At 48.7% G+C, this 18,582-nt stretch overlaps 1 protein-coding gene and 1 non-coding gene across 2 annotated transcripts in view; one reads left to right on the forward strand and one right to left on the reverse strand.

The window, feature by feature from the left end:
• Positions 1 to 2,405: 2,405 nt before the first annotated feature.
• On the forward strand, positions 2,406 to 2,478 carry trnak-uuu (transfer RNA lysine (anticodon UUU)). Its single transcript has one exon. It is a non-coding gene; the product is annotated as a tRNA-Lys (tRNA).
• A 14,923-nt stretch (positions 2,479 to 17,401) lies between these two features.
• The window catches only part of LOC140410196 (uncharacterized), a 37,924-nt gene continuing 36,743 nt past the window's right edge, over positions 17,402 to 18,582 (reverse strand). The window contains exon 4 of the mRNA XM_072498167.1: positions 17,402 to 18,468. Coding sequence (XP_072354268.1) covers positions 17,666 to 18,468 — 803 coding nt within the window. The 3' untranslated portion in view covers positions 17,402 to 17,665. The remainder of the gene's footprint in view (positions 18,469 to 18,582) is intronic.

An 18,582-nucleotide genomic window follows, 5' to 3' on the forward strand; every position in this document is an offset into this window, starting at 1 on the left:
AAAGCTACCTCGATCCAGAAGGTAGTAGAAAGAGAAATATATCAAGGCATGAGGGAGTATGACAAGGCCGGATGGTATTTAGGGCAGCACGGTAGCATTGTGGATAGCACAATTGCTTCACAGCTCCAGGGTCCCAGGTTCGATTCCGGCTTGGGTCACTGTCTGTGCGGAGTCTGCACATCCTCCCCGTGTGTGCGTGGGTTTCCTCCGGGTGCTCCGGTTTCCTCCCACAGTCCAAAGATGTGCAGGTGAGGTGGATTGGCCATGATAAATTGCTCTTAGTGTCCAAAATTGCCCTTAGTGTTGGGTGGGGTTACTGGGTTATGGGGATAGGGTGGAGGTGTTGACCTTGGGTAGGGTGCTCTTTCCAAGAGCCGGTGCAGACTCGATGGCCCGAATGGCCTCCTTCTGCACTGTAAATTCTATGATAATCTATGATGATTTATTTTAATGTCAGAAGTCTTACAGGCTGGTGTACTGAGGGCATTGATTAACACATGGGAGTACTGTTGTCATAGAGACATGGTTGAGGGAGGGGCAGGTCTGGTTGCTCAATATTTCAAATCTCGAGTCTTCAGGCGAGATATGTTGGGTGTGTAAAAGAGAAGGTGGTGTGATATTGATCAACAAAAAAGTGACTGTATTGGGGATGGATGGGATCTGAGAAGGTACCTCAACTGTGGTCACATGGGTGGAACTTAAAAACAAAAATGGGTAAATAACGTTTCTGGGAGTGTTCTAAAAGCCCCCACACAGTGACGAGGAGATTGAAGAGCAGATATGTTGACAAGTCATAGAGAAGTGCAAATATAATACAGTAATAATAGCAGGCATTTCAACTTCCCCAATATTAATTGGGTTAGGTAAAATGTGAAAGGTTTATCGAAGACGAATTCTTAAAGTGCATGCAAGAGAGATTTTTGAGCCAGCTGGTAGAAAGCCTTTGTAGTCCTGGACCACATTTTAAGGAACAAGGCAGGTAGGTGGTGAAGGTGTCAGTGGGGAGCATTTCGGTAATAGTGACCAAAACTCGATAAGATTTGGGGTATTTATTAAAAAGGACAAAGATGGACCGGGACAAAGGTTTCTAAGCTGGTGGAAGAATGATTTTAATCGGACATGATAGAATCTGGCCAAAGTGGACAGGGAGCAGCTATTTGTAACAAGGCCCAAAACAGAGCAGTGGGAGTCATTCAAAAAGTAAATCAAGAATCCAATGTGAACATGTTCCCATCAAAGTGAAGGGTGGGGCAAACAAGTACAGACAACCCTGGATGTCAAGGGATATACAGCAGTGTATCAGGAAAAATAGGGCAATTCTGGAAGTTTCAAGGGGCTCAAAACTGTGGTGCCTTTGAGGGGTATAGAAAGTGCAAGAGGGATCGTAAAAAAAATAATTTATGAGAGGGAATTGTGGGCATGAGATAACACTGGCAGTAAGAATAAATGAATATCTAAAGGTGCTTTCTGACTATATTAAAGGCAAGAAGGCCACCAGGGAAAGTGCAGGGCCCAAAGGGGAACCTCTGTGTGGAGCTGAAGGACGTAGCGAAGGGGCATCTGTGGTCACTGAAGACCTGGAAGATGTAGGTATAGAAAGCAGGAGGGTGACTGAGATATAAATTAACAGATTAGAACTGACAAAGAGGATGTGTGAGCGGTTCTATCGAACTTAAAAGTGGATCAAACCCTGGGTAGAGCTGAGATGTATTCTCGACTGATGTGTGAGGCAGGGAGGAGACTACAGAGACTTTGACTCCAATTTTCAAATCCTCTCCGGCTACAGGAGAGGTGCCAGAGGATTTGAGGACAGATAATGTGATGCCGTTACTCAAGATGGCAAATATAGAAAAACAGGTCATTCGAGGCCAGTGAGTGATATCAGTTAGACTGGGAAATTATTGAGAGGCAAGGATTACAGGATAGTCAGCATGGCTTTATCGGTGGGGAATTGTGTCTTTTATCTTCATGTATTTTTATTGTTTTTTTTCCCAATTAAAAAAAATAATAAACATAACAAATAACAGGACAATTGAGGGAAAATGGATACAAACAGAAGAAAAGTTATTGCCAGAATAAATACAAGGAGGGAATAGATTCGGAGAAGGTCAATCAAGGAACCAGAGCCCCTGGTTTAAATGTAGGATCAATCCAACAAGGACACACCACTAGCGGGGGAAAGGACGCAAGACCATATTAACACCAAAGCATAAGGAAACGCATCCCACACCCCAAAGTAAAACAATTCAGACTAACAACTTGAAATACGTTCAATTGTGTTGAACTGAGGTGAATTCACTCATGGAACGACGAGCAAAATCAAGTCTGTCAAATGGAGTGTATGAATAAAAGATAGTTCCATACTTTCGGAAAAACAGCCAAATCAGAGCGGAGTAAAGATAAGAGCCCGGATAGCTCAGTCGGGAGAGCATCAGACTTTTAATCTGAGGGTCCAGGGTTCACGTCCCTGTTCGGGCAATGCTTTTAAACCCCGCAAATATCCAGCCTGCGAGTTGGTGGGCAGCACAATAGCGCAAGTGGCTGCACGTTCTCCCCGTGTCTGCGTGGGTTTCCTCCGGGCGCTCCGGTTTCCTCCCACAGTCCAAAGGCGTGCAGGTTAGGTGGATTGGCCGTGATAAACTGCCCTTAGTGACCAAAAAGATTAGGAGGGGTTATTGATTCACGGGGATAGGGTTGGAAGTCAAGGTTTAAGTGGGTCGGTGGGCCGAACGGCCTCCTTCTGCACTGTATGAAATGAAATGAAAAATGAAACGAAAATCGCTTATTGTCACAAGTAGGCTTCAAATGAAGTTACTGTGAAAAGCCCCTAGTCGCCACATTCCGGCGCCTGTTCGGGGAGGCTGTTACGGGAATGTATGTTCTATGTATGTCAAAAGTTCCATGGGGATGCATTCCACAATCAGCTAATGCTAGTTGTGGACAGAGGATATTTGTCACTAATGCAGGAGTATCGGAATCCCTTACAAGGAGCAAAGGTCAGAATGCGATATAGCCATTTTTCATTGAAATCCGAGATTTTCCTGTCCCAGAATCAGAAATACAGGATTAGACTCTAAGGCTCTCTAAATTCCTCACCAACTCCCTGTCCACCTTTGACCAATAGAATTGAGTCTTGACACAGGCCCACAGACAATGTGTACAATCACGCTCGAATACCTGGTACTTTAGGCACACCGGGGATAAGGCAGGGTCTAACCTGTGTCTAAGACTGGGCATAAAATGAGTGTGGTTTATTATCGTGAACTGTGTCGACCTAGTCCAAACCAACATTTCATAATCCCGTATGTTGCCCCATGTTTCCTCATCAATGTAGATAGCTAAGTCGTTTCCCCATGCCTGCAGAGCATTCAGCGTGGTGACGCAGGCCCTGGAGATCAGTATATCATACAACTTACCAACCAATTGTTTAGGCTTCACAGAAATCAGGATTCTTTCCACCAGGAAAATTCAGGAGTCAAGGCACAGGTAAATCACATTAAGGATAATTCTCTGAGTTGTAAATACTTTAGAAAGGATAATCTTGAGGTGCCAAATTGCTGACATATCTGCTCAAAGGGTGACAAGGAGGAATCTTTGAACATGTCTCCCAGCCGATATCTCTCCAGGTATGAATCCATGGTCGATTAGTCCAGGTGGGAAAGCTGGACTGCCCTCGACAGGGGAGAGCGGGCGTCAGATTCCATCTGCCTTCTAGTTGGTGGACCAACCTCCATGCCCCCAGACTATTACTAACAATCGGATTGTCACACTTAGCTGGTCCCGCCTTAATGTCACCATAATCAACAAGACATGTAGAGGTAAAACTCACTGCTCTGCTTCAATATCGAGCCATGTGGATGCCAAATCCATCCTCACCCTCTCTGATGAATCTTAGTTGAGAGGCCAGATGATATAGACTAATATTCATGAGAACCAAACTACACCCTCCGCCCCCCACCCCAGTCCCACCCACCCTTAGCACCTGATAAATGGAGCTGAGCCAACTTAAGGCAACGGCTACTATAACCGACAACAGAATAGGCAATATTTGCAAAGAATATAACAAATGGAGCACCCCTTCCACAACATTTAATCCCTCCACCACTGACGCACAGTAGGAACAGTGTGTGCTATCGACTCGATACAATGCAGCAACTCACCAAGGTTCCTTCGACAGCACCTTCCAAACCCACGACCACTACCATCCAGAAGGGCAATGGAAGCAGATACCTGGGAATACCCCCACCCGGACGATCCCCTCACAGTCCTGACTTAGACATATATTGCTGCTCCTTCACTGTCGGCGGGTCAAAATCCTGGAACTCCTTCGCCGAAAGCACAGTGGGTGTACCTACACCACATGGACTGCTGCAGTTCAAGAAAGCAGCTCACCACCAATCGCTCAAGGGCAACTAGGGATGGGCAACAAATGCAGGCCGTGCCAACGAAAACCACATCCCGTAAAAATGAATAAAGAAAAAAATGGAAAACTCTGACTCGATTACTCTATGTGACCAACGCCAGTAATTACGTCCCATCGGTCTACTCTTGATCACCAACATGATGGAAGCTGACATCAGTAGGTCTATCAAGCGGTACTTGCTCAGCAATAACCTTCTCATTCACACTGTTTGGACTCTGGCAGGGCCACAGCTCCCTGACCATAATCCAGTTTTAGCATAAACATGGCCAAAGGAGTCGATCTCCAGAGGTGAGGTGAGAATGACTGCCCTTGACATTATAGCTGCATTAGTCACAGTGTGGCACCGGGACATCCTAGCAAAACTAGAGTCAATGGAAACTAGGGGGTAAACGCACCACTGGCTGGTGTCCCACCAAGAACAAGCAAACAGGGTTTTTGTTGCCAGAGTTCAATCCTTTCAAATTCAGGACATCAGTGCAGAGGTTTATCAGGGTAGAGTCCTCGGCACAACCTCTCCCAACTGCGAGATGGATATAAAGTCAAGGAGGTGGGTGTGTCACCTCAGAGTTTAACATTGAGAGATTAGCTGCAGTGCAAACGTCAGAACACTTCACACTGAAAATGACGCATCTAATTGGCATTGTGGTAAAAAGAATCTACCTGATTATTGCCATCATTGGAATTCCTGGAAAGTGACCACGACCATTGAAGATGTTTAAATCCCTGTGTGTACTGGTCTGTGGTTTATTTCTGTGGCGTGCTGCACTAGCGCTCATCGTTACAAAGACAGATGGCCAAACACAGTCTTTTGTTGAGTCTAATATACTGTAATATGCCTGTGATTTTCTAACATTGCCTGAAGTAAAAATGAACGCCTGTTTGTAACTGTCGGGCGGACTAAATAAACCAGACATTTCCCTCGGTGATACATTGGGTACGATTGTGTCAGACCTCAGGCAGAAAGGTGAGGCAGGATATTAGTGGTAGTATCTGTCGGTTTAGAATTGTACTGAGTCTGGGTCACTGACCCAGTGGAATATCTGATACCAGTGACCAGGTACTATTGGGAGTATCTGTGACTATGGAATTGTACTGAGTCTGGGTCACTGACCCAGTGGAATATCTGACACCGGTGACCAGGTACTATTGGGAGTATCTGTGACTATGAAATTGTACTGAGTGTGGGTCACTGACCCAGTGGAATATCTGATACCAGTGACCAGGTACTATTGGGAGTATCTGTCATGATGGAATTGCACTGAGTGTGGATCACTGACCCAGTGGAATATCTGTCACCGGTGACCAGGTACGATTGGGAGTATCTGTAACTGCGGAATTGTACTGAGTGTGGGTCACTGATCCAGTGGAGTATCTGATACCAGTGACCAGGTACTATTGGGAGTATCTGTAACTGCGGAATTGTACTGAGTGTGGGTCACTGATCCAGTGGAACATCTGATACCAGTGACCAGGTACTATTGGGAGTATCTGTAACTATGGAATTATACTGAGTCTGGGTCACTGATCCAGTGGAATATCTGATACCAGTGACCAGGTACTATTGGGAGTATCTGTGACTATGGAATTGTACTGAGTCTGGGTCACTGACCCAGTGGAATATCTGATACCAGTGACCAGGTACTATTGGGAGTATCTGTAACTATGGAATTGTACTGAGTCTGGGTCACTGATCCAGTGGAATATCTGATACCAGTGACCAGGTACTATTGGGAGTATCTGTGACTATGGAATTGTACTGAGTCTGGGTCACTGACCCAGTGGAATATCTGATACCAGTGACCAGGTACTATTGGGAGTATCTGTAACGATGGAATTGCACTGAGTGTGGTCACTGACCCAGTGGAATATCTGATACCAGTGACCAGGTACTATTGGGAGTACCTGTAACGATGGAATTGTACTGAGTGTGGTCACTGACCCAGTGGAATATCTGATACCAGTGACCAGGTACTATTGGGAGTATCTGTAACTATGGAATTGTACTGAGTCTGGGTCACTGATCCAGTGGAATATCTGATACCAGTGACCAGGTACTATTGGGAGTACCTGTAACGATGGAATTGCACTGAGTGTGGTCACTGACCCAGCGGAATATCTGATACCAGTGACCAGGTACTATTGGGAGTACCTGTAACGATGGAATTGTACTGAGTGTGGGTCACTGACCCAGTGGAATATCTGACACCGGTGACCAGGTACTATTGGGAGTATCTGTGACTATGAAATTGTACTGAGTGTGGGTCACTGACCCAGTGGAATATCTGATACCAGTGACCAGGTACTATTGGGAGTATCTGTAACGATGGAATTGTACTGAGTGTGGGTCACTGACCCAGTGGAATATCTGATACCAGTGACCAGGTACTATTGGGAGTATCTGTAACGATGGAATTGCACTGAGTGTGGTCACTGACCCAGTGGAATACCTGATACCAGTGACCAGGTACTATTGGGAGTATCTATCACGATGGAATTGTACTGAGTGTGGATCACTGACCCAGTGGAATATCTGACACCGGTGACCAGGTACGATTGGGAGTATCTGTAACTGCGGAATTGTACTGAGTGTGGGTCACTGATCCAGTGGAATATCTGATACCAGTGACCAGGTACTATTGGGAGCATCTGTGACTATGGAATTGTACTGAGTGTGGGTCACTGATCCAGTGGAATATCTGAACCAGTGACCAGGTACTATTGGGAGTATCTGTAACTATGGAATTGTACTGAGTCTGGGTCACTGACCCAGTGGAATATCTGACACCGGTGACCAGGTACTATTGGGAGTATCTGTGACTATGGAATTGTACTGAGTGTGGGTCACTGACCCAGTGGAATATCTGATACCAGTGACCAGGTACTATTGGGAGTATCTGTCATGATGGAATTGCACTGAGTGTGGATCACTGACCCAGTGGAATATCTGACACCGGTGACCAGGTACGATTGGGAGTGTCTGTAACTGCGGAATTGTACTGAGTGTGGGTCACTGATCCAGTGGAATATCTGATACCAGTGACCAGGTACTATTGGGAGTATCTGTACCTGCGGAATTGTACTGAGTGTGGGTCACTGATCCAGTGGAACATCTGATACCAGTGACCAGGTACTATTGGGAGTATCTGTAACTATGGAATTGTACTGAGTCTGGGTCACTGATCCAGTGGAATATCTGATACCAGTGACCAGGTACTATTGGGAGTATCTGTAACGATGGAATTGTACTGAGTCTGGGTCACTGACCCAGTGGAATATCTGATACCAGTGACCAGGTACTATTGGGAGTATCTGTAACAATGGAATTGCACTGAGTGTGGTCACTGACCCAGTGGAATATCTGATACCAGTGACCAGGTACTATTGGGAATACATGTAACGATGGAATTGTACTGAGTCTGGGTCACTGACCCCGTGGAATATCTGACACCGGTGACCAGGTACTATTGGGAGTATCTGTGACTATGGAATTGTACTGAGTCTGGGTCACTGATCCAGTGGAATATCTGATACCAGTGACCAGGTACTATTGGGAGCATCTGTGACTATGGAATTGTACTGAGTATGGGTCACTGATCCAGTGGAATATCTGAACCAGTGACCAGGTACTATTGGGAGTATCTGTAACTATGGAATTGTACTGAGTCTGGGTCACTGACCCAGTGGAATATCTGACACCGGTGACCAGGTACTATTGGGAGTATCTGTGACTATGGAATTGTACTGAGTGTGGGTCACTGACCCAGTGGAATATCTGATACCAGTGACCAGGTACTATTGGGAGTATCTGTCACGATGGAATTGCACTGAGTGTGGATCACTGACCCAGTGGAATATCTGACACCGGTGACCAGGTACGATTGGGAGTGTCTGTAACTGCGGAATTGTACTGAGTGTGGGTCACTGATCCAGTGGAATATCTGATACCAGTGACCAGGTACTATTGGGAGTATCTGTACCTGCGGAATTGTACTGAGTGTGGGTCACTGATCCAGTGGAACATCTGATACCAGTGACCAGGTACTATTGGGAGTATCTGTAACTATGGAATTGTACTGAGTCTGGGTCACTGATCCAGTGGAATATCTGATACCAGTGACCAGGTACTATTGGGAGTATCTGTAACGATGGAATTGTACTGAGTCTGGGTCACTGACCCAGTGGAATATCTGATACCAGTGACCAGGTACTATTGGGAGTATCTGTAACGATGGAATTGCACTGAGTGTGGTCACTGACCCAGTGGAATATCTGATACCAGTGACCAGGTACTATTGGGAATACATGTAACAATGGAATTGTACTGAGTCTGGGTCACTGACCCCGTGGAATATCTGACACCGGTGACCAGGTACTATTGGGAGTATCTGTGACTATGGAATTGTACTGAGTCTGGGTCACTGATCCAGTGGAATATCTGATACCAGTGACCAGGTACTATTGGGAGCATCTGTGACTATGGAATTGTACTGAGTGTGGGTCACTGATCCAGTGGAATATCTGAACCAGTGACCAGGTACTATTGGGAGTATCTGTAACTATGGAATTGTACTGAGTCTGGGTCACTGACCCAGTGGAATATCTGACACCGGTGACCAGGTACTATTGGGAGTATCTGTGACTATGGAATTGTACTGAGTGTGGTCACTGACCCAGTGGAATATCTGATACCAGTGACCAGGTACTATTGGGAGTATCTGTAACGATGAAATTGTACTGAGTGTGGGTCACTAACTGGAATGAAACAAATTGATGCTCATTTAAAGTCATTCTGTGTGATATCTCCATCCACCAAGCGGTCTCCGTGTTTTAACCATGGCATTGATTGAAAACAGGAGGATTTTGACCATTGGATCAAGATGTTTACCAATAAGTGTGTGAAGAGAACACTTCGATGTCGCCTTGCTTTCGATTGAACGGTGCCAAGAAATAGATTTCAACCAGTTACTGACATTTAAAGAGCGTGCGGCCCACTGAGACATCTTTCACATCCTCTGGATAATGGTTTATTCTTGATCTGAGCAAAGGTAATTTTGTTCTATTTCTTTTCGTGTTATAAATGCCCCAGAAAAGTCATGAGAATCTTCCACTCCGGAGTCTTGATTTTTTAATTGAGGTTTTGTGACTCAAAATTTCTATTGGAGCGAGGAAATTTAGCGGCAAACTCCATTTAATCTGAAATCCGACATGAGTCTGTTATGTTGAAATTTACCAAAATTAATTTGACAATTGAAGTTCTCTGATCTGTCATAGTAATTTGATCTACGATTTGAAATCATGGGGCGAGATTCTCCGACCCCCCGCCAGGTCAGAGAATCGCCGGGGGCTGGTGTGAATCCCGCCCCCGCCGGTTGACGAATTCTCCGGCACCGGATATTCGGCGGGGGCGGGAATCGCGCCGCGCCGGTTGGCGGGAACCCCTACGCAATTCTCCGGCCCGGATGGGCCAAAGTCCCGCCGCTAAAATGCCTGCCCCGCCGGCGTAGATTAAACCACCTACCTTACCGGCGGGACAAGGCGGCGCGGGCAGGCTCCAGGGTCCTGGGGGGGAGCGCGGGGCGATCTGGCCCCAGGGGGTACCCCCACGGTGGCCTGGCCCACGATCGGGGCCCACCGATCCGCGGGCGGGCCTGTGCCGTGGGGGCACTCTTTCCCTTCCGCCTCCGCCACGGTCTCCACCATGGCGGAGGCGGAAGAGACTCCCTCCACTGCGCATGCGCGGGAATGCCGTCAGCGGCCGCTAACGCTCCCGCGCATGCGCCGCCCGGAGATGTCATTTCCGCGCCAGCTGGCGGGGCACCAAAGGCCTTTTCCGCCAGCTGGCGGGGCGGAAATTCCTCCGGCGCCGGCCTAGCCCCTCAATGTTGGGGCTCGGCCCCCAAAGATGCGGAGCATTCCGCACCTTTGGGGTGGCGCGATGCCTGACTGATTTGCGCCGTTTTGGGCGCCAATCGGCGGACATCGCGCCGATACTGGAGAATTCCGCCCCATGTCTCAAAACCTCAATATCGTTGATCAAGTATGGCTTTGCTTTTGTCATGTGTTTTATTGTATGCTTCTCAGTGTTTTTCAATTGTACTTTTCAACTCGAATTGCGTTATTTTTCTTACCAGGGGCGTTGTGCTTACTGTAATGAAATGAAATGAAATGAAACTCGTTTATTGTCACAAGTAGGCTTCAAATAAAGTTACTGTGAAAAGCCCCTAGTCGCCACATTCCGGCGCCTGTTCGGGGAGGCTGGTACGAGAATTGAACCGTGCTGCTGGCCTGCCTTGGTCTTCTTTAAAAGTCAGCGATTTAGCCCTGTGCTAAACCAGCCCCTTAATTCCTAAACCAGCCCCATAATTCTTTGAACATGTCCTATATTCTGTTTCAAATTCAGAAGTCATATTCGTTGCCTTTCAGTATTTCAATGTTCTTTTTTCTAATATAAATTTAGAGCACCCAATTCATTTTTTTCCAATTAAGGGGCAATTTAGCGCGGCCAATCCACCTACCCTGCACATTTATGTGTTGTGGGAGCGAAACCCACGCAAACACAGGGAGAATTGGGCAGCACGGTAGCATTGTGGATAGCACAATTGCTTCACAGCTCCAGGATCCCAGGTTCGATTCCGTCTTGGGTCACTGTCTGTGCGGAGTCTACACATCCTCCCCGTGTGTGCGTGGGTTTCCTCCCACAGTCCAAAGATGTGCAGGTTAGGTGGATTGGCTATGCTAAATTGCCCTTAAGTGTCCAAAATTGCCCATAGTGTTGGGTGGGGTTGCTGGGTTATGGGGATAGGGTTCGAGGTGTGGACCTTGGGTAGGTTGCTCTTTCCAAGAGCCGGTGCAGACTCGATGGGCCGACTGGCCTCCTTCTCCACTGTAAATTCTATGAAAATGTGTAAACGCCACACGGACAGTGACCCAGAGCCAGGATCGAACCTGGGACCTCGGCGCCGTGAGACTGCAGTGCTAACCCACTGTGCTACTGTGCTGCCCTCAATGATGCTCTAATGAGCGTTATTGGACTGAGCATAGTGTTCCTGATGTCTCTCCCTCCATTCAAACCAAGGTGTTTTTCCTCTCTCTGTGACAATTGTATCAATGATTTCTCTGAAATGTTTTAAAAGTGCTGATTGGAATTCATTCACTGGAATGGAAATTTAACGGTTCCACTCAGCTACCTCGCTCCCTTTTACATGCTCTCAGCCACCCCAATAATGATCCATTGCTTCAATCTGTCCCGATTACCCCACAATAATAGCAACATTTGTTTTTCTTCCTTCTGAGCTCAGAGCTGTGCTTCAGATGTTCAAGCCAGCGTGCCCCTGTCAGCTGCAAAGGGCAATAAAAAACTGCAGTTCTTCCACTAACAGAGAACAAGATCTTCCTTCTGATTCCCTTGTTGTTGATGGAGGATAATTTAAACAGAATCGCTGGGACTGTAGGGGGTCTGCTTTAGTGTTTAGGTATGGCGTTTCCCTCTAGGTACACAGCTGGCAGGCCGGCTTACTGCTCCAGGGTCTATCCTCCATATCTGGGCCACTGTTATTATAACAACTCCAATGGAGAGAGTGTCGCTTCTTCAAAGCCAGAAGGAGGAGTCTCCTATATTTTAAAGATTTCCGAATCCTGGTATGGGTTCTGACAGACTGTCCAATGGAAAACCGGATTCCGGTTCCTGATATCCAGCATTTAAAAAAAATAATAATTTAGAGTACCCAATTCATTTTTTTCCAATTAAAGGGCAATTTAGTGTGGCCAATTCACCTACCCTGCACATTTTAAGATTCTGGGGGCGAAAACCACACAAACACAAGGAGAATGTGCAAACTCCACACGTTATTTGAGGAGATGTACGAGGCAAGATTTTTTTACACAGAGGGTAGTGGGTACCTGAAAATGAAAATGAAATGAAAATCGCTTATTGTCACAAGTAGGCTTCAAATAAAGTTACTGTGAAAAGCCCCTAGTCGCCATATTCCGGCGCCTGTTCGGGGAGGCTGGTACGGGAATTGAACCGTGCTGCTGGCCTGCCTTGGTCTGCTTTCAAAGCCAGCAATTTAGCCCTGTGCTAAACCAGCCCCTTAACTCGCTGCCGGAGGTGGTGGAAGCAGGGACGATAGTGACATTTAAGGGGCATCTTGACAAATACATGAATCGGATGGGAATAGAGGGATACGGACCCAGGAAGTGTAGAAGATTTTAATTTAGACGGGCAGCATGGTCGGCACAGGCTTGGAGGGCCGAAGGGGCTGTTCCTGTGCTGTACATTTCTTTGTTCTTTGACAGTGACCCAGAGCCGGGAACGAACCTGGGACCCCGGCAGCGTGAGACAGCAATGCTAACCCACTGTGCCACCGTGCTGCCACCTGATATCCAGCTCTGATCCCCGGTTCCAGTTCCCATTACGGGCTGGGTGAGGGAGAGCTGATAATTTAGCCTAAAACCTAAACCTACTTAAATGTCAATACAGTCTTGAGCCCTAATGCAAATTGGAAAACAAGCATGAACTGTGACTTTAATTTTAAGGCTAAATTTAATGGATTCACATATGGGGCGAAATTCTCTGGAAACGGCGCGATGTCCGCCAACTGGTGCCCAAAACGGCGCCAATCAGACGGGCATCACGCCGCCCCAAAGGTGCGGAATGCTCCGCATCTTTGGGGGCCGAGCCCCAACATTGAGGGGCTAGGCCGGCGCCGGAGGAATTTCCGCCCCGCCAGCTGGCGGAAACGGCCTTTGTTGCCCCGCCAGCTGGCGCGGAAATGACATCCCCGGGCGGCGCATGCGCGGGAGCGTCAGCGGCCGCTGACAGTTTCCCATGCATACGCAGTGGAGGGAGTCTCTTCCGCCTCCGCCATGGTGGAGACCGTGGCGGAGGCGGAAGGGAAAGAGTACCCCCACGGCACAGGCCCGCCCGCGGATCGGTGGGCCCCGATCGCGGGCCAGGGCACCGTGGGGGCACCCCCCGGGATCAGATCGCCCCGCGCCCCCCCAGAGCCCGCCCACGCCGCCTTGTCCCACCGTTCAAAAGGTGGTTTAATCCACGCCGGCGGGACAGTCAATTTATCGGCGGGACTTTGGCCCATCCAGGCCGGAGAATCCAGCGGGGGGGGGCCGCCAACCGGCGCGGCCCGATTCCCGCCCCCGCCGAATATCCGGTACCGGAGATTCACGGTAGCCCCCGGCAATTCTCCAACCCGGCGGGGGGGTCAGAGAATGACGCCCATGGTAACGGTATCTGTAATCATCATCCAAACCCTAATACTAAACTAAACCGAATGGTCATTAGAAATATAAACGTAGCAGTAAATGTAACCATGCCTCAAAGTCTCGCCCCTAATTCCAAGATCAAAGTTAAACCCAGCCCAATCCTAAAAGTCAGTTTGCAACCTGACTTCAACTGAAGTGAATGTGTGCACTGGTCTGAACTGAATCCAGACCTGATGATGAACACGGTCCCTTTATCCCCGAATGAAACACCGGCTCATCAGTCCCACGCCGCTGGCCATAGCTTGCTGTTTGCTCGCATTCCCAGGAAATGCTGCCACTAAACCCACGGAGAACAGACCATCTGCGTGTGGTGCATCGTCCCAGATGGGATGATGAAGATCGAGGGCCCACACAGAACTGACGGCTCCTGGGTCGCGTATTCAGAGGAGCCGAGCTGCAAGCTTTGAAGGAGGCGAGATTCAGACCGTCTGGCAGGGCTGGGGGGTATCAAAGGTTGGGCTGACATGATGGGGCGTGTTTTCTGAGCTTGAAGTTCTGTGGCTCAGGTACTCCTGATATCCCTGCCTGCAGTATACCCACCCAGGGAGGGGAGTGGTGGAAGTTGTACCATGACCCCCACGTCCACAGAGTATTTATCAGCCTCACCCACAGACACGGACGCTGAAGCTCCTTTCAAAAGAAAAAAAAGTGCGTTTTCCTTTCTGAACCTAACAACTAGAATGAGAGAATTTTCTTTGACAAATAAAAGTACAGCACAGGAACAGGCCTTTCGGCCCTCCAAGCCTGTGCGGACCATGATGCCCTAACTAAAAACCAAACCTTCTGCCCTTACTCGGTCCGTATCCCTCCCGATTCACGTACCCATCCAGATGCCTCTTTAATGTTGCTAATGTGCCTGCTTCCAACACATCCTCCGGCAGCACGTTCCAGCACGTACCCATCACTCTCTGAGTGAAAAACTTAACCCGCACATCTCCCTTCAACTTTCCCCCCCTCACCTTGAACCTGTGCCCCCTTGTACTTGACACCTCCAACCTTGGAAAAAAGCCTGACTACACCCTTCTATGCCTCCCACAATTTTGTCGACCTCTATCAGGTCTCCCCTCAGCCTCCGTCTTTCCAGTGAAAACAATCCTAGTTTATTCAACCACTCCTCATAGCCAACACCCTGGTGAACCTTCTTTGCACTCTCTCCAAAGCTTCCAAGTCCTTCTGATAATGTGGCGACCAGAACTGTACGCGATACTCCAAATGCGGCCTAACCAAGGTTTTATACGGCTGCAACATGATTTCCCAACTCCTGTACTCAATGCGCCGACTGATGAAGGCGAGCATGCCATATGCCTTCTTAATCACCTTGGCCACCTGTGTTGGCACTTTCAGGGAACTGTGGACCTGCACATCAGATACCTCTGTATGCCAATGCTCCTGAGGGTTCTGCCAGTTGCAATATAATTCATACCAAGATCTGATCCTCCAAAATACATCACTTCGCATTTGTCCAGATTTAACTCCATCTGGCATTTCTGTGCCCAAGTCTCCAATCTATCTATACCCCGTTGTATCCTCTGACAACCCTTGGCACTATCAGCAACCCCACCAATCTTCGTGTCATCCGCAAACTTACTAATCAGACCACCCACATTTTCCTCCAGATCATTTTTGTATACTACAGCCAACAGAGGTCCCAGAACTGATCCCTGTGGAACTCTACGAGCTACAGGTCTCCATTCTGAAAAATACCCTTCCACCGCTACTCGAGTGAAGAGACTTCTGTATCCATCTAGCCAGCCCACCCCGAATCCCATGTGATTTCTGTACCAGTCTGCCTGACTAAAGTCCATATAAACTACACCCACAGCCCTTCCCTCATCAATTTTCTTCGTCACCTCTTCAAAAAACTCAATCAAGTTGGTGAGACATGACTTTCCCCGTACTAAACTATGCTGCCTGTCCCTAACTAGTCCATTTTCATCCATTTTCCTCCAAATGTGCATACATCCTGTCCCTCAGCACCTTTTCCAAAAGCTTCCCCACCACTGATGTCAGGATGGGAGATTGAGTAGAAAGGGACAGTGCTCGCTCTATACACTGATTGGTCCACTCAATGGATTGTATGGAGTTCTTCAGGATTTGACAGTGTTAATCTGTGGATAAGGTTTCTCCCTCAGTCGAGAAATACGGGTCACTGAATAAGGATTTGAAAATTTTGGACCGTGAAAACAAGACATTTCTTCCAACGGGGTCACGACCAGGTAATCCTGTTTTCTGAAGGATAGCAATTGGCCAGGACATCCCGGGGCACCAGCAATCATTTTAGCCCATTCATTGATCTTTGCTGTTCATTGAGAGGAAAAAAAAAACTTGGTTTTAAAGTCTTATTATGAATGATGTCCAAGTCAGGAAATCAATAATGACAATTTAGAATTGTAGAATCCCTACAGTGCATTCCCTAAAGAGGCCATTCAGCCCATCGAGTCTGCATCGATCCTCTGAACGAACTCCCGACCTAGGCCCATGCTCCCACCTAACATTTTGGACACAGAGGGGAAATCTATCATGGCCAATCCACTTAACCTGCAACATCTTTGGACTGTAGGAGGAAACCGGAGCACCCGGAGGAAACCCACCCAGACACGGGGAGAAGGCGCAAACACCCACACAGAAAGTGGCCCAAAGTCGGAATCGAACCCGGGTCCCTGGCGCTGTGGGGCAGCAGTGAGTAGGCAAACACATGGCAGATGCAATAGAATTTGGATTAATGGGAGATTATCCACTTTGGGAGAAAAAAACGAGAAGGCAGATTATCTGAATGGCCATAAATTAGGAGAGGGGGATGTGTAAGGAGACCTGGGTCTTCTTGTACAGCAGTTCCTGAAAGCAAGCCTGCAGGTGCATTAGGGATGTCTTGATGCTACTGCAGAGGGCCTAGGTGAGGCCACACCTGGAATATAGTGTGCTGTTTTGGTCTCCTTATCCGAGGAAGGATGTTCTTGCAATAGAGGGAGTGCAGGTTTACCAGACTGATTCATAATGTGGAGATGCAGGCGTTGGACTGGGGTGAGCACAGTAAGAAGTCTTACAACACCAGGTTAAAGTCCAACAGGCTTGTTTAGAATCATTAGCTTTCGGAGCGCTGCTCCTTCATCAGGCGAGTCACCGGACTGATTTATGGGATGGCAGGACTGACATATGAGAAAGATTGAGTCTGTTAGGATTGTATTCGCTGGAGCTCAGGCGAATGAGGGGGGGTATCTCATAGGAACCTAGAAAATTCTCATGGGAATGATCGGGGTGGACGCAGAAAGGTTGTTCCCGATGGTGGGGGCTTCCAGAACCAGGGGTCACAGTCTGGGGCTACGCGGTGGACCATTTAGGTCAGAGATGAGGAGAAATACCTTCAGTGTGGAATTCGTTACCACAGAAATCAGTTGAGGACAAAACACTGACTTTGGTATTCTCCGCCGGCTGGACTGTCTGTTGCGCCGACAGCGCATCCTCGCCCCTCCGAGGAACAGGCAGCTGGCGGACCGGAGAATCCCACCCTGTATGTTCTGAAGACGCCGTTAGATCTAGCGGCGGGGGCAAAGGGGATTTAAGGATACGGGGATAGAGCAGGATTAGGCGACTGAACTGGATGATCAGCCGTGATCATAATGACTGGTGGAGCAGGCTCGAAGGGCCAAATGCCTCCTCTATTTTTTTCTGTTTCAATAATTCTCAGAAAAAACCCCATAGTGAAAGCACAAAACGCCATTTAATCATAAAGCAGTGAGAACGTAGTCCAGCAACATGTCAGCCTGGGGCCTCTCCATCACCATCTGATTGGCACGGCGGTATCTTTGTTTAAAATGTATTTTCCGGGACGTGGGTGATGTTGGGCTGGGGCGGTATTTAATGCCCATGATTATTTCACCATGGCCCATGGTATGTGAGGACCATGGCGGCTGCACTCTGGTTATCCGTGCCCTAGGGTACCCGGCAAACTGAGGCGTTCCTTCATTAGTCCAGAAGCCTCCTCTGAGGCCGCTTGCGCTGCAGACGGCTGGTCGCTGGCAGAGGGGCTGGGGAGCTCCTGTCCACCCTGAGACCATCTCGATGGGAGCCCCCCTGTGTGCCAGGCTGCAGCTCCTCCGGGCTCCCCATGCACGATGGCATCTCCCTGCTTTCCGTCGATGGGGGAGGCGCCTCTCTGGGAGGAGTGTCCAGGTGCACCATGTGCCTCCCATTCGGCTGCAGCGAGCTCACGGCCAAAGCGACGGTCTGCAGGTTGGCACTCACACCCAGCAGGCACTGAGTGTTCTGCTGGATCTGACTCTCCATGGCGGACGCCAGCCTCTCCATGGCAGAGGCCATGCGCTCGCAGGAATGACCAATGACCGAGCTCATATCCTGAAGGGACTCCTCCATCATCCGTGCATGTCCGCTTATAGCCTTGGGCAGCTCTGCCAGACTCTCCCCGGCTCGTTGCTGCAACTCCAGCAGACTGAGAGTGGCCGACATCAGGGGGCCCTCATCATAGGCCTGGCGCTCGGAATGGGCCTGTTCTCCAAAGTCCGGCGGGCTCTCGGGGACCTCGTCTTTCACAGCCCCCATCAACTGGACCTGCATCACATGGAGGTGTTCACCGTATGGAGAGTCCGGCACCATTGGCTTTCCCACCGAGGTGATCGTCCCTTCGCTGGTGGAAAGGAAGGGCGAGAGATTCGATGCTGCGTCCTCCGAGGTGTGGGCACTCCCTTCCTCCGAGGAGGCCATAAGAACATCATTGGGGGCTTCTCGATATCCCTCCGCAGCACGTCGACCTGCAGGGGGAGAACACAAGCTATTAGCCTCCTCTGCCCTGAACCCTGACTCCCGGCCACGTGTGTTGCCTACCCTCTCTGCCCAGAGGCGTTGACAAAAGCTCGAGTCCTCCT

The sequence above is a fragment of the Scyliorhinus torazame genome, chromosome 4 (genome assembly GCF_047496885.1).
Source record: "Scyliorhinus torazame isolate Kashiwa2021f chromosome 4, sScyTor2.1, whole genome shotgun sequence".
NCBI lineage: Eukaryota > Metazoa > Chordata > Chondrichthyes > Carcharhiniformes > Scyliorhinidae > Scyliorhinus > Scyliorhinus torazame.